The sequence below is a fragment of the Salminus brasiliensis genome, chromosome 5 (assembly GCF_030463535.1).
Source record: "Salminus brasiliensis chromosome 5, fSalBra1.hap2, whole genome shotgun sequence".
Lineage (NCBI taxonomy): Eukaryota > Metazoa > Chordata > Actinopteri > Characiformes > Bryconidae > Salminus > Salminus brasiliensis.
Window position 1 is genome coordinate 13,206,374 of NC_132882.1, and position 22,152 is coordinate 13,228,525.

The 22,152-nt window shown below is 40.7% G+C and overlaps 1 protein-coding gene across 5 annotated transcripts in view; it reads left to right on the forward strand.

Annotated features, from left to right (window-relative positions):
* The window catches only part of LOC140556009 (transcriptional repressor p66-beta-like), a 40,303-nt gene extending 18,254 nt beyond the window's left edge, over positions 1–22,049 (forward strand). For all 5 annotated transcript variants that reach the window (XM_072679444.1, XM_072679446.1, XM_072679445.1 and 2 more), the window contains exons 2-11: positions 5,967–6,341; positions 9,047–9,173; positions 9,575–9,706; positions 12,184–12,315; positions 13,729–13,899; positions 14,445–14,781; positions 15,841–16,043; positions 16,358–16,465; positions 16,656–16,869; positions 19,539–22,049. In XM_072679444.1, coding sequence (XP_072535545.1) covers positions 5,968–6,341; positions 9,047–9,173; positions 9,575–9,706; positions 12,184–12,315; positions 13,729–13,899; positions 14,445–14,781; positions 15,841–16,043; positions 16,358–16,465; positions 16,656–16,869; positions 19,539–19,675 — 1,935 coding nt within the window. In that variant the 5' untranslated portion in view covers position 5,967 and the 3' untranslated portion in view covers positions 19,676–22,049. The remainder of the gene's footprint in view (positions 1–5,966; positions 6,342–9,046; positions 9,174–9,574; positions 9,707–12,183; positions 12,316–13,728; positions 13,900–14,444; positions 14,782–15,840; positions 16,044–16,357; positions 16,466–16,655; positions 16,870–19,538) is intronic.
* The last annotated feature ends 103 nt before the right edge of the window (positions 22,050–22,152 follow it).

Here is a 22,152-nt window from a genome sequence, read left to right on the forward strand (position 1 = left end):
TTGTGTCTCTGTGTGCAGCCATGGTCTGAGTGTGTGTGTGTGGCAGGAAAGTAGGAAGCTGATTGGCTGAGAGAAAGAGAGCAAGTGGGGTTTAGTTTGATGGGAGCAAAGAAATGAATGCATATTTGAAAAGGAGAGGAAGAGGAGGGACCACTTGGAGTAGGTCTAATTAAGGATGGGTGCATCATGCACACACAATGAAGGCTGCTCTGATTGGTTACTTTTGCCGTGCAGTGTATCCACTGTATCCACTGAGTGATTTCTACCCTACCTGAGCATCTTTTACGCTGGTTTTATAGACTTCAGTGTAGCAGTTGTGCATCTCCCAGTCTCTTTACCCCAAGTGTAGTCCATCAACCAGACATGTTTGTACTGGAGTTGCTTGTATTGATTTAAAGTAGCAGTATGCAAGAATGTCATTTTTGCCTCATGGGCTCCCCCTACAGGTGTGCAGTGTACTTCACTTTTACACCACTACTGTTGATACAAAATGATCATGCCATGAACTCCCCTTTATGGACAGCTGTACATGTGTGTTTGTTGACAAGCTGAAAGAACCAGCACTGGAAGTGAAAGAAGCATAAAGACTAAGGCCATAGAGTAATTATACAGGATTTTAAGCAGATCAACTCGTTATGCAGCGTTTCACAGTTTTAGAGAGAAATCTATTGCAGCTCCTCCAGAGTTACAGAGTTGCAGTAGCAGCGTTCTGGCCTAAAGAGGCAATGACTGAGATGCCATTCTCCCTGTTACGAGACAGCGAACAAACTCACTGTTTTCCAGCTAAAGCTATGAGGTTACACTGTGGTCACTGAAGCCAAAACTGTCTACCATGTAAAAAAAACAAAACAAAAATTGTGCTAATATTATTTCCATCTAACTTCCTTCTTATCTTTCCAACTTCAATGTCTAATTCTAACAGTGCTGCCCATGGTTTCTACACTCATTGGTAGGGTTGCAATATTCTGGGAATTTTTTAAAGTTGGGACATTTAATATAGGAATTAATAGGGAATAAATTGAGAATATTTAAAGCTAAAGGTGAGAAACTTATATATAGTTGGTAAAAATAAACTGAAGCATAATCTTGGCTAAATAATTAGATATGATGCCAAAACAGTTGAATAGCAAAGTTGCTCCTCAATCCCAGACATATGGCACATTACACACTGCAGGGCTATTGGGTCCACAGACCCTGCATTCACTGTTCATTCCTCAACCACGTTGTGCAGATGATTTCTAGAAACCTGACACTCCACTTACTTGTGGGGGAAATACCTTTTATTTGAATTGATATAATAATAATAATAATAATAATAATAATAATAATAATAATAATGATTACCTGCTAGCCTTGGTAAACTAAGCTCAAATGAAATTGCTTTTCTGCTTTTCTGATTTACCAGAACCTCATCAAAATATTACCAGAATAGTCCTTTGGTCCAAATGTGTGCTTTCAGTAGTGGTGAGTGTCAGGTTTTTTAGAAATCATTTGGACATATGCTGTACATGTGATGGAGACACGGACAGTGAATGCAGGAGGTGTGGTATCAATAGTAAGATATAGTTCCTTTAAAAGTTTCCAATATTTCCTATTAAATCCAATATATTCCCAAAATTTCCATGGAAAGTTTACACTGTGGAATATTTTAGTTGCCGAGCTAGAGTATCAGACATTTTCCACCACAAGTACATTTACAACAAGAATACTGCAAATGCCTCATTTTGTACTGTTTCTGAATATGAACCACTTTTGCCTTGCGTGGCATGTGCAGAAACGGACTCCACATGTATTTTTGCACTTTTGACCAGTGTAAAGGGCTACATTGATTAGTATAGCAGTGTGTTGCTCGCGTCTGGTGAAAAATTGGCTTTACACAGTCAGAAACAACACAAGTCTATTTGAAATAAACATGATGCAGTGTGTGGATATGCAGTCTGCACAGTGTTAACTACTGAAGAATGAGCATCTATCACTTTTTATCTGAATTAGCCGAGCTCCGGTGCAGTACCACAAATTCAAAAATGCATTTGTGTTCAGTGGAAAACTGAGTAGACTATTTATTGAAATCTACCTCCGAGCCTGTAGATCAGTAAGCTCTCCTCCAGTAGTAAAACACTGCCTCCATTAGCTCTCTAGTTCTCTTGCTACATAAAGGCGAGAGTGACCAAGAGACCACAGAAATCTCATTCGCATGTGGTCATGTCAATGAGATTTCACTCTGTGGGGAGTTCAGCAAAAATGTGAATTATTCATCCATCCATTTCATCTCTCTGTCCATCTTCTCATCCATCTATCCTCATATCTGTCCTGCCTCAAAGCCTGGTAGCAGTGTCCTGTTCAGAGACACGTACTGTTTGTGTGCGAGTTGTAGAACTGTAAGAATTGTAGAATTGTCTGAAAAAAAGTCTGCCTTCCTCCCCAATTAAAAGAAGACCTAAATAAATAAAGCCATTCTGATTGATTTAATGTGAAATTGTACATCATGAAGAAACAGACAGCAAACAAAAATGCTGTATAGCATGTATAGAAAATGCAAAGTTTTCTGGAACTGTTTTGACTTACAATTCCCCAGATGTGCCTCTCCGCTATGAAGAGGCTAATACATTTTAAGTCCGTACTTACTATTGTAAAGCAATGCCTCAGGCACCAGGCAGATTATTTAGCACCATTTGAAGTAATAACTTTCTCTCACCACCACAGTGTATGATTTTGACTCTGTACGTTTCTCCAGAACAGCACATTTCACAGCAAGCTGCAGTAGATTTCTCCCTGATTAAAGATTTTTAAGTGACCTATACGACTATAACCTAGTTGTACATTCCACCTTCTTTAAAACACTTAAAATATTAATGTTGTAAAATATTCCTACATGTAGCATTTGTTCATGCACTGTATGCACAATAGTATTTGGACGGCTCATTCGTTGTTTCTTCTGAAATCAGTAGTATTAAAAAAAAAAAAGAGTTGCTTCTGCTTTGTCCAGGGAATGCCATCTGCTAGATTCTGGAGCATTGCTGTGAGGACCTGATTTTGAATTTAGCTACAAGAGCATTAGTGAGGTCAGGATGTTGGATGATCACCACCCTAAAAGTACTGGAGGGACCATGAGATGATTACCACTCCACCTCATCCTCAACTCCCCAGCTAATCCCCAAAAGTATTGGATGGAGCACCAACGATCATTCCAGAGAACACAAGCATGAAATTATTGTTGTCAATAATTTCTCCTTCCAGAGAACACCATGAATGGAGCACCATCATTCCAGAGAACACAGTGCCCATCCCCAACACAACAAAGCTGTGTGTGTGCATTTGCACACCTGTGTTAGCAAGGGGTGCAACTTAATTCGCCATTTAACATTTTATTGCATTAAATCATTGTATGAAAAAAAAAATGGCAGCAAAAACTAAAAACCAATCAAAACAAGCCATCAGGTTTGTAAGACGTGATACCATGGTATTCTGCTCAGTACACCCAGACGGGCCTAAGAGAATGTGTGCAAAAAGGCTGACCAACCCAGGGTATACTCAGGGCCCAATGGTGAGAAATGAGGGAACGTGTCACCAGTAACAAATCTGAGTGCACTGGTGTAGACAGACTCCAGGGGTTTCACAGCAGACATGGCAGCTTCTGTCACAATACCAGCAGCAGACAGAGGGAATGAATGCCCAGGCTTTCCTTCTGCTGTCTGAAGTATATATTCTGTAGATAAAGCTAAATGATCAGGTTTCTTGTTTGTACTCTCATGCTATGATGATCCTTCATCAGTGGGGATGTTTATTAGAGCGAATGAGCAGATGAGAATTGTTCTATGATAATAAACACATTTATTAAAACTATTCTAACTAGTGAGGCTATGACGCTCCATTCAATCTTCCCTTCATTACAAGATATTGTCCTCCTATTTGTATGTGTTAGGTGTTGCACAGACTAGTCAACTAGAGTCTCAGTGCTGTGGGCCGCAGTCCACTAGTCGAGAACAGTGGCTGAACTACAGTGGTATAGAAAAAATAGTGGTGTACAGGCTGGTGAAGAGAACCGAAATCAGTATTTTGTATTAGTAAGTACTTTTTTAATGTGACAATATGACAAGAGTAGAGACCTTTTCAATGCAAGACCATGCCAAAGCACAGCTGTACTTCTAGGTTGTAAGAACCATTGAATTTAATAGGACAAGCCGTTTGACCGGCCATCCTCATCAGTGATTTTGCCCCCCCCCCCCCCCCCCCCCAACCTTGTGATTTTTGGTTCCTCTCAAGGTTTCTTCGTCCAGCTTTGAGGAAGTTTTTCCCTGCCGTTGTCACTTTTGGCTTGCTCGCTTGGGATCACGTGTTCTATTGTTTCATTTGTTTGTTTTATTTCTAGATTTCTGTAAATCTGCTTTGTAAGTACAGGTTGTAAAAAGCGCTATGCAAATAAATTTGCCTCGACTTGACTTATAAAACGACCAACTCCAGACCTCTAGTGTGCTGCGCCCGCATTTGGCTCGATACACGTTTGTTTTGCATTGGACTGATTTCTGAGGCAAGATTCTGAGAGCTGTGGTGATTTTAGTGTGCAGTTCACATCAGACAGTCTGAGTACTTCTGTGAAGAGAGTGCCTGAGGCTGAAACGTACTGAAATTCAGCACAAACTCCACTACAGTGCATACCTCAAATTGCATCATCTGATGTAAGCCACTATGAAAAAGCTATTAATAAAAGGTTCTTTGCTGCTGCCCAGAACACTCATTGTTTTTACCCCCCGTCCCCCAAATACAGCGATGACTACTTTTTTATACAACTACTTGACAAGTAAAAATTGATAGTCCTGCAATGCCTGCTGTGTACATTGCAAGGAATACAAAGTTGGTCCAAATGGGGATAGGGGTGTGAGTGGGTAGTAATCGGTTCGGGGTGGTAAGATGTTAACGTACCATAAGGCATCAACCACAAGCCACAAGGCATAAGCATCTACGCTACATAATTGAATAAATATAATCACTATAATTGTAGGCAACATATAAAAAATAAGAGCTTCAGGATACATTTTCAGATTAAATTTATTGATCCTGTCTTATTTAGCTTTTACTTATCCACGGTTCTCGTTGGTGTTTAGGGAATGTATTCTCCACTCTCTCAATTTTGTTGGAAGGCAGGTTTTTGTCTGTAAATAGATGCCACATTGAGCGTTGTGAGTATTCCCATTCATATGGGAGTGGCTGGTCTCCTCCTTCAGTCTGCGTTTAATCAGTGAGATCCGGGGCAGCAACTGCATTAAGGCTTTCTGAAGGCTGTTATTCCTGTAGATAAATAAAAACTATGGAAAGTGATTCCAAACATGATGATGAACAGTAGTGTAAGTATAATGAGAACTGAACAGATAGAACATATGTGTATCCCATACATGGAAGACATACTCCGTTTCATTCGCCTGCTGTGTTACTCATGCAGTATTAATCTTACATTTTCAGTAGGGGGGCAAAATTAAGTGCAGCTACATGACTGGTGTTTCTGGGTTTAAAAAAATGCATGAGCCAAGTTCTGGATGAAAGAATAAACAGGGAGAGGTCTTGATAAAGCTCTACTTGAAGCTATGAGTTTTTTTAGCAAATTTCTACTATTTTTGAAATGATAAATAAAAACACGTTTAACTTCTAGATGAGATGATGATTTCTTTAGTGCTCGAGGCAGAAGATATTGTGAAGAATTTACAGTGTATGCCACAATTTGTGCAATATTCACATAATCACATTGTTAATACATTGTGTGTCTCAAGGGAGTGATGAAACAAGCTGTATTCTGAAATCTATTACGTTTCCATATAGCTGTCTCTAATTTAATTTGTGACAGGTTAGTGTGCTTTAGTGGTAGACGCAAATGAAATGATGGAGGTTTTAAATAAATTTAAGAAAGGAATTTCACACTTTGTGTTTGGAAGTAGAACAAGTTTTTTGACCTGTGTGTGTGTTTTTACATCCAGAATGGATCGAATGAGTGAGGAGGCCCTGCGGCTGAACCTGCTGAAGCGAGGCTTGGAGCCTGCGGAGGAGCGTGGACGGGTTCAGGATGATGTTCTGCCCAAGAGGCTGAAGGTAGAGGGCCATGAGGCCATGGAGCGGCTGAAGATGCTGGCTCTGCTGAAACGGAAGGACCTTGGGGGTCTAGAGGGGGGCTCTGGGGCTCTGGCAGACCTAAGGGGCGCGGGGGCCAGCAGCCACGCAGCACTGGGATATGCTGCCTATGAAGAGAAGCTCAACGGCAGCCTGAGAGCACCAGCCATGGCCCACTCCCTGATGGGTCGCAGTGGCAAAGAGAACATCAGTGATGAGCCTGTGGACATGAGTGCCAAGAGGAGGTGAGAATGGTCATATGTAGGCAGACAGGTGTACTGATAATTGTCCGTTTGCAAAATCTTGCCCTCTTGATTACGGGGGGTGTAACGGTACACAAAAGGCACGGTTCAGTTCACACCACAGTTTGGACCTCACAGTTCAGTACATGTATGATACAACAGGAACTATAACTAAGACTATAAGACTAACCCAGGATTCTTTTCATATCATTTCAACAGATAGGTATAGTTTGTTCCATCTAGTGATTTATAGTCTCTCCTTCTGTAGTGTGTTAATTAAGCAGTTCTCTCTCTACACTCAGCAACAAGAGGTAAAGAGACGAGAGAGAGAGAGAGAGGGAAGGAGGGGGAGCGGCGGGGTTTTTTTTACAAATGAGACAACAGTTACCACAACAGTACTCCTAAACCACTACAGTTTCCACAATACCATGCAAATCCAGACGGCTTACAGTTGAAGGTTTCCGGGTGGAGCGCACTTGTAAAATACTGGTATTTACCCTAATAGCATATATTGTGTATTCTCTGTGCGATTGCATGAAACTGTGACCCCCATTCTGTGATGTAGTGTTACACCCCTATGAGTTACCGTTGTGCAGACTGGAAAGGTCAAAAGCAGGAGAGGATTTGAGCTAAGTAAGCGTTTTGTGATAAATTTTGTTTTCATGGTTCACAATATGCTTTTATGAGTGTATCGTGGATATCACGATACTCAGTATGGGAGAGTATCTGGGTAGCAGTTTTATTTATTATAAATTTTTTACGCTGCTGGTGCATTTTGGCTACATGATGAAGTATTGCGATAAATGTTGTATATTGTAAAACATCTTTAAATATTGTGATGTTTTCCATATCGTCCTGCTTTACGTACAAGTAATATTTACTCCAATTACTCCATGTACGCCCTGTAATGTTATTTGCAGTTAGTTTTGACATTGAGCTGTGAGTGTGTCTGTCCTCACAAACAAACCTAGCCTCCAGATGATCAGGGAAGCATGCATCTGAACTCTTCAGTAACTCATTTTCACCTCCATTAGCCTATTAATTGAGAGTAATTCAGAGAGAGAGTGCAGATCTGTTTGATCAGTTATGCCTGTACTTGATGCAGGAAGAAGAGCTCATAGTGCTCTGTGATGTGTTTAGCTAAGAAGTGTCCTGTCATTATTTTGGTAACAGTACATTAACATTGTAGCTGATGCTTTTCATTTTTATTACTGAATTTCAAAAACATTTTATATGCTGCAGTGCCTATAAAAAATCACCTTCTTTATTGCTTATGTAAATGGAATTGTGCTTACTTAATTTACAATGAAACATTAATGTCAAAGTGAAAACAGATTTCTACAAAGTAATGCCAGTAAACAAAAATATATCATTATAAAATAAGTGATGCATAAATATTCACCCTCTTTATAAGTGACTGACTTAATTCAACAGACATCTAGGTAGTTGGTGCTAGTAGATCACCATAAAGAGACCCTTCTGGAAGGTCCAGCCACTGGTTAATCAGTATTCTTGCCAACAAATACACTACGAAGACAAACGAACACTCCACACAACGTAGAGAAAAGATTATCGAAGAGTGTATCTAACCATGTCCAACCATATTCTTCAGGCCACAGCTCACTAGAATTGTAATTTTTACATCACTAGTTGAATTTAGGAGTATTGAAGATTTTGAAGGTGATTCTCCCTCACTGTACCTCACTGTGTGCCCCCTGTTGAAACTGATGAAAAAACTTTTCTACAATTGCAAAGCTTAACTACTGTGTCCATGAGCCAAAATGGGACACCAATTATTGGTTATATAGTAGTAATAATTACAATGCCATATCTGTTGCTCATATTTAAGGCACTTTATTCTAATTGGTTTGGAGTTGTGGTTCATTTGTGTTGCTCAATGTAAATAAACTGTATTCCTGTCAATGGGCAACTCTTAAAGTATCATCTTAAAAAACTGTATGCTGGAAACTCAATATAAATCTTGTTATTAATTATTGGTCATTCCGGGCTGATGCTGTCTGTGTGATTATTTATTTATTTACTAATTTATTTGTACTTGCACTATATGGACACTATATGGATGTCTGGATATGGGTATGAAATCAGAAGAAAATCCTGTGCGGGGAAGGCTTTTTACTTGATTTTGGAACATTGCTGTAAAGATTTGATCGCATTCAGTGACAACAGTATTAGTGAGCTTAGGATGTTGGACGATCGCAACCATACCTTCCCGTGCACTTAGTCTCCAACTCATCCCAGTAGTACTGGATGGAGCACCATCATTCCAGAGAACACAGTTCCAGTGCTCCACAGCTCAATGCTGGGGGGCTTTATACACCTCTAGCCCACGCCTGCCATTTGACATGTGTCAATAGATTCATGTTTATCCTCTCTAGAGAGTCCTGTTCTACTGGCAATACTTCTCTGTCAGGACTAGACAAGCCATGTGTGTGTGCATTTGCACAGCTGTGTCAGCAACTTAAAATGGCTGAATGCATTCATTAGAAGGGGTGTCCACAAACATTTGGATATATAGTATTGCTGCATTACTTTACATAATTTTTTTTTTAAAGAATATATATAAATATATATATATATATATATATATATACACAAAAAAGAATCAATAATCGATAACCAATGATTTCAGAATTAAAAAGAGTAAATCCTCTTTGTTTCTGTTGATCACATGCTGTTTGTGATGACAGTGTTGTGGATAAAGAGCGGCACACTCCCTCTCCTGATGTCATTGTCCTGTCTGACAACGAGGCGTCCAGTCCCAAAGGAGCAGGCAGAGAAGAGAGAGTGAAGCCTGTAAACCTGGACATGTTTAAGGTAAAGAGGCAGACTGGGAAAGTCTGAGTGTAGATACAGCACAGTGTAGATTACTGACACAGTTGGTTTAGTCTCTCCTGCATTTGTGGTTTAAACTACTGTGTCAAATATGTTTAGTTATTTAATTAAATGTTTAAGATTTTTTTTATTATATAATATATTATTTGATTATTATTTTGTAACAGTGTTTCTCATCTCTGAGTGTTGGGATGCATGTGCACATTATTACATGGGTGTTGAAATATACAGATGGATTATTGCATAACACCAATGGGACATATACTTGGTGTATGATCACACGTCTTAACATTATATAAAAACCTGTCTCTCTCTCTCTCTCTCTCTGTGTGTGTGTGTGTGTGTGTGTGTGTGTGTGTGTGTGTGTGTGTATATTGTTTCAGGGGAAGAGTGTAGCTGAGCGTCAGCGGGTGATTAAAGCTTTGAGAGAGGAGTTGAGGCTCGAAGAGGCTCGTCTGGTTCTGCTGAAGAAACTTAGACAGTCTCAACTACAGAAGGAGAACCTCTCCCACAAGGTTTCTCCATCCTCTCTCTGTCTCTCTCTCTCTCTCTCTTTCTTTCTTTCTTTATTTCTTTCTTTCTTTCTCTTTCTTTCTCTCCCCCTCCTCTCTCTCTCTCCTCTCTCTCTCTTTCTCTCTCTTTCTCTCTCTTTCATTCTTTCTTTCATTCTTTCTCCCTCTTCTTTCTCTCACTCTTTTCTTTCTTTCTCTCTCTCTTTCTCTCTCTCTTTCTCTCTCTCTCTTTCTCTCTCTCTCTCGCTCTTTCTTTCTCCCCCCTCCTCTCTCTCTCTTTCTTTCTTTCTTTCTTTCTTTCTATCTCTCTTTCTTTCTCCCCCCCTTCTCTCTCTCTCTTTCTTTCTTTCTCTTTATTTCTCTCCCTCTCTCTCTCTTTCTTTCTTTCTTTCTTTCTTTCTTTCTTTCTTTCTCTTATTTCTCCCCCCTCTCTCTTTCTTTCTTTCTTTCTCTCCCCCCTCTCTCTCTCTTTCTTTCTCTTTCTCTTTCTTTCTCTCCCCCCTCCTCTCTCTCTCTTTCTTTCTTTCTTTCTCTTTCTTTCTCTCCCTCCTCCTCTCCCTCTCTTTCTTTCTTTCTTTCTCTTTCTTTCTCTCCCTCCTCCTCTCTCTTTCTTTCTTTCTTTCTTTCTTTCTTTCTCTTTCTTTCTCTCCCTCTTTCTTTCTTTCTTTCTTTCTTTCTTTCTTTCTTTCTTTCTTTCTTTCTCTTTATTTCTCTCCCCCTTCTCTCTTTCTTTCTCCCCCCCTCTCTCTCTCTTTCTTTCTTTCTTTCTCTCCCCCCTCCTCTCTCTCTCTCTCTTTCTTTCTCTTTCTCTTTCTTTCTCTCCCCCCTCCTCTCTCTCTCTTTCTTTTTTTCTTTCTTTCTCTTTCTTTCTCTCCCTCCTCCTCTTTCTCTTTCTTTCTTTCTTTCTTTCTTTCTTTCTTTCTTTCTCTCCCTCTCTCTCTCTTTCTTTCTTTCTTTCTTTCTTTCTTTCTTTTCTCTTTATTTCTCTCCCCCTTCTCTCTTTCTTTCTCCCCCCTCCTCTCTCTCTCTTTCTTTCTTTCTTTCTTTCTCTTTATTTCTCCCCCCCTCCTCTCTCTTTCTTTCTTTCTTTCTTTCTTTCTTTTTCTCTTTCTTTCTCTACCCCCGCGTCTATCTCTCTCTCTCTTTTTCTTTCTTTCTTTCTTTCGTTCTTTTTCCCTCTTCCTCTCTCTCTCTCTCTCTCTCTCTTCTTTCTCTTTTGCTCTTTCTTTTCTCTTGCTCTTCTTTTGCTTTCTCTTTCCTTTAAACATATTTATCTTGCATTTCTTTCACACTTCTTTCGCTCTTCTTTCTCTTTTTCTCTTGCTTCTCTTTCACTCGCACATCTCCTTCTCTTCTCTCGTTCTTCTTTCCCTTGCTTTTCTTTTTTTTTCTTTTTTCACTCTTTCTTTCATACTTCAGAAAGTATCTATCAACTGTGCAGTTATGGCTGTTAACCATGTTTCACAAGGAGATGATGAAATATTGAATGTCTGCCCTGATTGCTAGATGTAGACTACTCAGATTAAATGGAAAGTGTCTCTTCTTTACTGTGAACCGGTGCCAGCATTTGTACAATATGAAAAAGAAGTGCAGGCTGGATCAGGTAAAGTCCAACACTGAACATGTACATTATATTCTTTAGAGAATTGGCAGGTATACCAGCATAACCTTCTCAAGGTCAGTCATATATAGCCTCATATTAATGCCACGTGGGGCATTTCATTTCGATTAAATAGTTCAGTGTCCCCTAAGTAACTGTTGGTTGCTGCACTGAACTGGCTGATTACTGACACATTTCGGCTGTTTTCCTGTGTTAGTGGTTTCAACTATCCAGTAACATGAGATATATTTTATTGTAATACCAATAACATTTATGTACAATGATAAATGCTTAGTGATTAAATGAAAAACGCTTAGGATTCTAAATGATTGAGCATACACAGAATATTATCCCAAAACATTATGACCGCTTACAGATGAAGTGAGTAATGTTGATTATTTTGTAACAGTGCAGATCAAGATCTGGGACACATGTTGTTCCAAGGTCCTTTGATGAGCAAAAATCACCTGCCGAAATTTGCCCTATGTTGCCTTTTTGAATGTAACAGTGGTGCCTGTGGAGGCTTAGTCAGTAATTTTGGAACAGATGGCTCAAAGCCTCGGATTCTAAGTGGAGGTGGTTACATTTGGAGATGATAAAGTAAATCTGTGTAGGTGTGCCCATCTAAAAACAGCCCTGAACCTTCCTGACCAGTGCCAACCAATGAAATGTTTGGAAAAGCTTCTTTGGTTAAGCTAGGTATCAGTATAAAGTGCTGGTTGTTTGTAGATTGACTCAACTGTATTTTTTTTTTACATTGGTTACTTTTATAGTTTCATATCATAGTTTAGCATATGAAAGCCTTCCAACAATATGAATATATAAATGACTCTCTGTCTCTCTCCCTCTGTCTCTCTCTCTCTGCCTGTCTTACTAACAGGTATCTGTGGTTCAGAGCAGTTCTGCCTCTGTCCACCCATCAGCCCACAGCTCTCAGGCCAGCACCAAACTGCCCCCTGGAGCTGGCCACAGACATCATAGCACAGACACCCAGAACCTTCGTGCTGCACAGGTCAGGAGGTCTCACGCACTCACGTGCATGCGCACACACTCTAACACTAGCACAAACACACACACACACTAAAATATATATATACACTCCTGATCTCTCAGGGCTGTCTGTGTTATGTTGCACAGTACACTATAAACCCCAGGTATGGTAAATGTGTAACTTCACCTTGCTGGTGTACAGTTACAGACTGTAGCCCATCTATTCAAAAACAGTTGATGGTAGTCATTCTCTTGCCCTTCTTTACTGGTCAGTTTCAATAATATGTGCTCAGAAACTGACCAGAGATAAATGAAGTAGAGCAGGAGTGGCAAACATATGGCCCATGGGCCTGAACCACACCCATAAAGGTTGTAATCCGGCCCGCCAAATAAATTAAGCATCCATGTTCTCAACAACGACTTTATAATTGACTTCTGCTGCTTATTAAAAGAACTCCACTCTTCTTAAACTACACTGACCTGTGGGCAAAAATAGACTGACAGTCAAACTGTGCTGCAGAACCAATCAAAATCTCCCCTTCAGCTGGGGGGCAGAACAGCAGACAGTCAAACTCAGAGGCAGAACCAATCAAATGCTCCAATTCGGCAAGGTGGGATTCTTCCCAGCGAGAGACGCAGCTCAGAAATGCGGTAAATGTTTGAACTGTGATACACTCGATCACAGTTTGTGTGTGACTAAACGTTCGTCACAGTATTTCTGACTGCTGCCTCACTTACATAGGACATGATGTTCTTAGGAGGTGTGAGCTAGCTGGGTTGGAGCACTGTGTGGACCTGACACTGACACTGTTCATGAGGCTGTATGTGGAGCTGAAAGCAGTGGCATTTATTTTATCAGTCAGGGAAAGCCCGGGGTATCTGACAAAATCTACTAGATTTTGGCGCATTGCTGTGAGGATTTGATTGCATTCAGCGACAAGAGCATTAGTGAGGTCAGGATGTTGGATGATCTCCACAACGCATCCCAGAAGTAATGGATGGGGCACCATCATTCCAGAATACACTAGAATGGATGTCCACAAACATTTGGACATATAGTATATATTAGCCTTGTAAAGTAGGGGACAAAAAGTGGAAGGTAATGGTAGACTGAGTAGTGACCATACATCTAACATTAGCAAAAAATGCACAGCCTGTGTCTGACTGCCATCTAGTGGCTATGAGTAAAACTACAGTGTTAAGCAGGATTCTACTGTACTGTACAGCTGGGTGATGTATCCTCTCTACTGATGATGCTGATGTACTGTGATATTGTGTTATGATTTTAGTGCTGTTTTTATTTGATGTTTATCTGATGCTTATTGGAGTGTATGTGATGGATAATGCCGTTATAACTACAGTATTGAACCAGTGATGTCCAGCCCTGCAGTATTGCCTGTGTGAAGTTTCACTCTGAGCTTTTTTCTCTCTTCAGGGTCAGAGTGTGATCCGGTCTGCAGTCAGCGCCTCTGTGCCCCAGATGATGATGTCGCAGCGTGTGGTTGCCCCAAGCCCAGGGCAGCTGCAGGGCCACAGAGTGCCACCCAAACCGAGCAGCATGCGCACACCCACATCCAATATCGGCAGCACTGTCAGCTACCAGCAGGTACTGTGTGTGAGTGACTGTGTCGTATGTACTGTGTAAAGCTTTTTAAAGTGAAATTCACTCCCCAGCTCTTTTAGCCCATATAAGCTACAAAGACACCCTCCATGTAATCATTGGAGTTGTGATGTTGCAACCATATTTACGCATGAATACCTCACACGGCACAATTGGGTATCGGATCAGTCCATTTAACAGACTCTGAGGGAGTTTTCCTTGTCGCTGTTGCCGCTGGCTTGCTCACTAAGGGGTTGGACACAGATCTCTGTAAAGGTGCTTTGTGACGATGTGCTATATAAATACAGTTGAACTGAATTCAACATGTGGAGTGGGCTGTTTTGTTGGCACGTGTTGTACCAACAGCATATTACATAGGTGTTCATAATGGTTTGACTTATTATTTTATCAGTTTTAAGGATAGGGTAACTGTCTTTATACCACACTGTCCACACTATCCTAGCAGCTCTTAGCAAGATGTTTTGCACTTCAGACATTAGTTAACACGTTTAGTGTGTGTGTCTGTGTGTGTGTGTGTGTGTGTGTGTCAGGCATCTAGTCAGCAGGTGTCGGTGTCTCAGCGCTCCAGCTCCTCCTCCATCTACATGAATCTGGCACACATGCCAGCAGTGGGCGTGGCTGGGATGGCGGCCGGAGTCGGGTCGTCCTCGCTGGCCAGTGCTACCTCTGCCTCTCTACAGGACGTGGCCAGCAGTCAGGCTGCAGCCAAACTAGCACTACGCAAACAGCTGGAGAAAACACTGCTGGAGATCCCACCACCCAAACCGCCAGCACCCCTCCTCCACTTCCTGCCCTCAGCAGCCAACTCCGAGTTCATCTACCTGTTGGGGTTGGAGGAGGTTGTGCAGTGTGTCCTCGACAGTCAGGGTGAGGATTATAATGGTACAAGAACTTTATTGAACCCTGTGCACGAGGTGTCTCAGACAGAGAGGCGCACATTGATGCACTATATGTCCAAATGTTTGTGGACAGCCCTTTTAATGAATGCATTCAGCTACTTTAAGGTGCACTCATTGCTGACACAGATGTGCAAATACAATAGAACATAGCACAGACTTATCATGGCATAAAACTAAAATATAAAATATCCCTTACATGCACTATATAAACAAAAGCATTGGGATACCTCATTCCCAACTCCCCAACTCATCCCAAAATTATTGACTGGAGCTCCATCATTCAGGAGAACACTGTTCCACTGCTCCACAGCTCAATGCTGGGGGGCTTTTACCCCTCTAGCCCACACCTGGGATTAGGCATGTTCTAATAGGTTAATGTTTATCTGCTCCAGAGAGCTCTATTCTATTGGCAATACTTCTCCACAGGGACTATAGGGGCTGTGTGTGTGCATTTGCACATCTGTGTCAGCAATGAATACAACTTAAAGTAGCTGAATGTACTCATTAGAAGGGGTGTCCACAAACATTTGGACATATAGTATAACTCATGTATTTCTTGTGTGCCTGTGGAACCCTTATCTCAGGGACCACCAGTCCCGAGATCAGTCTTCCTACCATATTCTGTCACAGCTGCTGCAACTAATTACTGCCTTCAGAAGACCTGAATTAATGTTAGACGCATTAGTATTGGGTGAGAAGGTGGGACAGCATGTTAGATATGGTAGACATGTTAGATAACTTCAGGAAATTAGATCTCCAGTAAGAGGGTTGGTGACCATTATTTGTTTCACTTTTATCTGCATATGAAGAAAATACTTAATCCTGCCTATGACTAATCTGACATCTGATAACCCATGGTTTTGATTGGACCTATTTTAAATGTGTAAATGTGTTTACATTTATAGTAACTTGCTGATTGGTCCGTTGCCGTGTGTAAATGTGTGAAGAAAAGATAAATAAATGAATAAATAAATAAATAAATAAATATTTATTTATTTATACATTTAACATGGTTCCCTGTGTGCAGGTAAGCTGCGTGGGGCACTGGGTAATTTGGAGCCCTTTGCTTGTGCTCAGTGTAAGACTGACTTCACCCCTCACTGGAAGCAGGAGAAGGGTGGGCGCATCCTCTGTGAGACATGCATGACGTCTAATCAGAAGAAGGCTCTAAAAGCAGAACACACCAACCGGCTGAAGAATGCCTTTGTGAAGGCTCTACAGCAAGAGCAGGTAGTGATTAAGAAGCTGTCAAGCAAAAAACTGTTTCTCTTTTTGACATAAATGGAATCTGGCAGTTTTTCCTGACATTGTGTTATATAAAATTTCATGATGAATGGACCAATAGAAATGCTCCACAATTACTTTTTACATTGACTTCCATTGAAAAGTTCAAGTTTTCCCTCTCCTGTAAAGTTGACATTTTGGAGATTTTTGCAGTTTTTGTATGGATGTGATAAATGGTGTATAGGTCTAATATAGACCTATATTTTTCTGTGCTATATGTTTCTTATGTTTGACGGTGTGTGTTTGCTTATATCTCGCAGGAGATTGAGCAGCGGTTGCAGCAAGCTGCCCTGTCCACCAGTCCCACAGTGTCTGCAGCCAGTGTCAGCAAAGCTGAGTCAATGATCAGGCACCATACCATCAGACAGGTAGACACACACACACACTTTTACTTTTACTTACTTTTACTTTGTACTGTTTGTGTGTAAAATATTCTACATCACTTGAGTGATCACATATAAGCATGTGAAAACTTTTAAACCTGAAAAATTAATCTATTAATGCATCATAAATTGTGTGTTTGTATTTGTGTGTGTGTGTGTGTGTGTTGCCATGCAGGCATCCCAGTCACAGAGTGCCCAGTCCCAAGTGTCTGTGCAGCGCAGTGTATCCTCTGCAGGCTCTGCATCAGCGCGGGGTGTGCTGTCCAACTTCGCCCAGGCCTCCCAGCTCGCTCTGCCCACTGCTATTATGGGCATGACCAGCAAACACTGCTCCAGTTCCAGTAGCCGGGCACAGCACGACAGCCGACACCAGCTATATAGCATCCCTGGTAAGCTTGTATGTCACTCCTAAACAATAAAACAGTAGACCACTCCTTATTTTTTCTGGAAAGTTAAATTAGGGGATAGCCTTTAGGAAGTTGAAAGCTAGCTGACCCTGGATGACCTCATGCACAATCTCTGTAACGTTAAATTGACCTAATAAGCCTGTATTACCTTTTATTACCTTTATTACCTTTGGGCAAAACTCCAAACAAAAACCACACATGCTTTAGTTTTGTTCATTAGTGTAATATACACCGATCAGCCGTAAGGTAGGTGAAGTAAAAAACATTGATTATCTTCATCTTCAGTGGCATCTGTTAAGGGGTGGGATATATTAGGCAGCAGGTGAATAGGCTGCTGTTTTTGAAGGTGATGATGTGTTAAAGGCAGGCCTAAGCTACTTTTTTAGGGGCCACATTGGGCTGGCTAGACGACTGGGTCAGATCAGGTCTTATGGGGATTTTCTGGTATGCAGTGGTCAGTACCTACCAAAAGTGCACCAAGAAAGGACAACCGGTGAACCAGCAACGGGATCATACACTTAAAACTCAATGATGTGATTGAGGCTCCACCTCACTCCAACTTGCAGGCTTTAAAGGATCTTCTGCTAACATATTGGTGCCAAATACAACAGGAAGCCTTGCGGAGGCCTTGGTCAGATCTGTTGTAAGGCCTACTCAATATAAGGCAGGTGGTATTAATGTTATGGTTGGTCGATGTATGTTTTATGGACATTCCAGCCTTAAACTAGCATTTAATGATATCTATGTATTATTTTGTAATCTTTGAGATTAATTTGAGCAAAAATTCTATTAACCGACCCCCCAATATATTATTATTTTACAAACAAGTCTCTATTGTTAAACACAATATGTGTATAATGTGATACCAAACAGTCCATTATGATATACATTACAATCATTTGCTCAGACACCAGATTTCCAGTGTATGCCAGGAGGAAGACTGTATTTATGTCCCCATTAATATTAGCTTAGATTTCTGTAAATCAGCTGGTACTACTGCAAGTCTCAGTTTATGTGGATACCCTTTACAATGTGTTGAGGCTGAAGTCAGTTTCTTGTTCACCAGCTTCTTATGCAGCAGTTACTTTCTGGCGCCACAGTTTAAAATGGGACTAAGAATTCGAATAAGAAGCTGGTAAATAAAAAGCCAGCATGGCTGTGATGTGCTTGAGTTTAGCTCAGTATTCCCAATGGGCATTCCAGGCCTGAAGTGGCCCAATAAAGATTTTAGGGAGCCAGGTCTCTGTGGTGTCCCCCTGTGTCATGAACCCATGTGCAATTACACCCCCACCCTCTCAGTGGTTGCGCCACACAGCATGCATTATGCAAATACATTAGGAGTCCCCCCATGGCAATGAGGAAAATAATAAATCCTCACTACCAGGCCAGCTATTCATGCAGAGGCTAAGAATTGCAAATGTAATATTTGGCTATGTTGCACTAATGCCGTCTTGCTTCCTTCTGCATTAGCCAGCTAGAAGGAAAAATAGCCCATCCTGAAAACGGCCTGTTTTGTAGGCTTGTAGTGCTTGTAGGTTGTCTAAAGTTCTGTGCATGTTTAAGACGCATCTTGAGACGGAGTTTTTTTTCTGCTCTTCAGTTAAACCTGAAGATTATACTCTGAAGACTCTTGTTGCACAATCTCTGCTCTAAGGTTTAGTGGATCTAATTAGCTAAATCATCAGCAGAAATACAAAAAAAACAGCTTTATCTTAATCCTGAAGTAAAAACTATTATATAGCTATTTAGTTTACCAGGCTTTGTGGTCTGCCACAGGATTCAAAGTATGTAAATTCTAATAGTAATGAAGTGTGGGCCTACATACAGAGTTTAATTGGTTTAGATTGGTTAATAATGCAAAATACAATGTATGTCCAAATGTTTCTGAACGCCTCTTCTAATAAATGCATTTAGTTCCTTTAAGTTGCACTCATTGCCCGTTGGACTAAGCTAACAGGTTCATTTCTACCACTTGCAGACTACACCCACCTTTCCTCTCTGAATTAATTAGGTCACTTACTGTCACCCTTTTCTTTCTCTCTCATGTATTTTTATTTTTTTATTACATTTCTGGTAGATTTTGTTTATTTTAAATGTAACACAATGCTTCTCTCCCAACCTGCAGTTACTGCTAACAATTACAGATCGCACCTGTTTTGTGGACTGAACCATTTTTTAATCAAAAGGGGGGAAATGCAGAGGCTCTGTCTCTTACTTTTTGGTAAATAAGAAACAAAACACTCTATGATAAAAGTGTAATGGTTAAAAATAAGAATAAATAAAACAATACCTTTTACAATAAATATTTAGGGCCCCTGGCAGTCACAGACCCCTAGAATAGTCCTAACCTCCCATACCACTCCCCTGTTTGCAGGTTTTATGAAGTTCCTTCCACATTCAAGATGCATCATGAGAAGGGTGTTTATCTAGTCTTTATTTAAACCTGAGAATCATTCTCTAAATACTGTTGTGTGAGTGTGTGAATAGGCATTTGGGCCACAGATGTAGCAAAGGTATCATTCTTGAATTGGGCTGGAGTCAAATCTGCTGGGAGGTCCAGAGGGCATACTTGGTGTGTTGATTATTTAAGGATTTGCCTGCATCCATACAGTTTACATAATCTCACTCTCTCACCCCTTTTCTCTCTGTAGGAGTAAACATTGCTTACCTGAGCCCGGGCACTGTCGGAGGTCACAAGTCGTCTAGTTTAGCGGACAGACAGCGCGAGTACCTGCTGGACATGATTCCCCCTCGCTCTATATCCCAGTCCATTACTGGACAGAAATAAACCTTCACACCTAACCCCATCATGCACACCACAGCCAACAGAAATGCACTCTCACAGGTTCCTCTTTCTATCTCTATCTGTATCTCTTACTCTTACACTCTGTCTCTCTCTCTCTCACACACACACACACACACACACACACACACTTGCACACACAAACACACCCCTATATACACAAACACACACGCCTACCCTATCCCCTGTTGCATGCAGTGCCTGTCAGTCTGCTTACCAGCTAATCTTTCTGTGTAACACAATCAGTGACTGTAAGTGCTGAGACTCCAGTCACTCTCTGCAAGTATGCAAACTCTCCTCAACACTGCTTTCCCCTGTCCACTGACCAGTGGGCTCCTTCACACCACCCTCATTCTAGATATGTGTGTGTGGACATTTTCTGTACATTCATGAGCTTTTTAGTTTGTGTTTTTAAGTTTAGCATTGGTATTTTGAAAGTAAGTGAACACGTATGTGTGTGTGTGTGTGTGTGTGTGTGTGTGTGTGTGTGTGTGTGTGCAGTAGTAATGTGCAGTGAGGCTGAGAGAGAATCTCACTGAGAGACTTTTGTAATTGAATTTAATTGGACATTGTCATTTTGTTTGTTTTTCCTAAAAGCAGACATCAGTGTTTTTAAGGAGATGGGGTTTAAATGAAGAAGCCTTATATCACACCTTATATCACTAACTTAAGTGGAGAGCTTTTGGTTTCATGGCTACTTTTAGCTGACTTTGCAATACTTAATCACTATTTCCTGAAGACTGGATAGGTTTTTCTAGACGTTCAGACAGTTTGCAGCATCTTTCCTTAGAGCTTGTATTCTTTCTGCAGTGTTTTTTTTCCTCCTCCAGCGCGGATAAGCCGGGTCTGCAAGACCTCCGAGCTGCCATTCAGTCAAACCCTCCGACTCATCACTCTCCTCTTCACACACACACACATGGACGCACTTTAGGCAAGATCATTGGCTTGTCTACCATTTGTTACTTGATCACGATCTCTAAACCGAGTCAGTCTTATCTCTCATCAAATGAAAACAATTGCAATGGCTTTGACGAAGGTCCGTTTTTTGACTCCAGATAATGTTGGAGTGAAGTGATCTCTTTGGATGGTGAGGGTTTATTGAGTTTTAAAGGTGCTGTGCTGTTTGTTGGATTTTCCTCTCTTCGTAGTGCAGTTGACTGAGCAGAGGAACTTCTCATGCACTGCCCCTTTATGAGAACAGTGCAATATTGAGAGACACAGGGAAGAAGTTAAGTTTGTTTTATTTATTTGGCCCTGCAAATTTTGTTTTAGTTTCTTGGGGCAAAATTTGTTTAAAATTTGCTTCTTTATTTTTTTTTTCTTCAGTTAATATGTACAGTGTAGTATGCTACCAAGAAAACATGTTTTCCCCATTTCCTTTTCTTTCCTTTTTAAAAAAAGTGCCCCATGGCACTTTTGTTGACTGAAAAACAACAAAAAAAGAAATCTCTTCGTATCTGTAAAGCTGATTTTTGGAAAAAACAAAACTTACAAAATACTTGTACAAAAAAATTCTGCTAGAAATTCAAGTCATTTTGTCAGTAATGCCCCCCTGTATCTTACTTTACTGGTCAAGGTTTTATGAATATTGATCTTATAACAAGTATTAAAAATGGAATGCATGGAAGACATTGTTAATAATGTATTGTAAATAGGCCTATTTTGCCTTTGGGGGCTCAAAACATTAAATCAACACATTTGTACATTGTATAGGAAAAAAAACAAACCCAAAAGCCATTGATATTGTGAGTGTCATTTTGTCATGTGATCCCTGTGTAGTACTACACACCAATGTATGAGATTACAGGTTTTTTTTCCCTTTTGATTCATTCTGCAATATAGTTTTGTCCCCTCTGTATGGGTTGTACTCTGTGATATGTGCTTCATACACCTGGGTCCTTCTGTTCTTGAACTATTTGAAGACTTACTTGGACACAACCTCTCACTTACCTGCCTGTGTTGAAGCTGATACGTTACGTTAAGTTCATTCACCACCCTTTGTACATGACGCTGTTGTAGGCCTACATTAACTTGTACGTTTGGGAGATGTAGGAAGGCTCATGAAACGCGCTGTTGTTGTCTCTAACAGTCAGAGACACTCTCAGTGCTTTCGCGTTTATTCTCTGCAACCAGCCCTTTATGATCCGTCAGTCCTGGGGCTAGAACTTGGTCTTGCTCTTTGCTTTCTTTTGTATGATTCCTCATTACAAAAGCAACGTGCTGTTGTATGTGTTATGGATGGCAAAGATGAATGTGGAAACTGAGCAGCGTGAAGAACAGAGGCTTGTTTTCTTGCAGGACAAATGTTGCTCCATTTAATTTCAGTAAATAAGCTTACAATAAAGACAAATAAAGGAAATGCTTCAGCGATGGATCTGTAATTGCTGTTTTAATGCTTTGTCCATTACTTACTGCTTGCGGGGGAGGGGGGGGTAATCTGGCTTCTAGGATTCAGCAGCTGA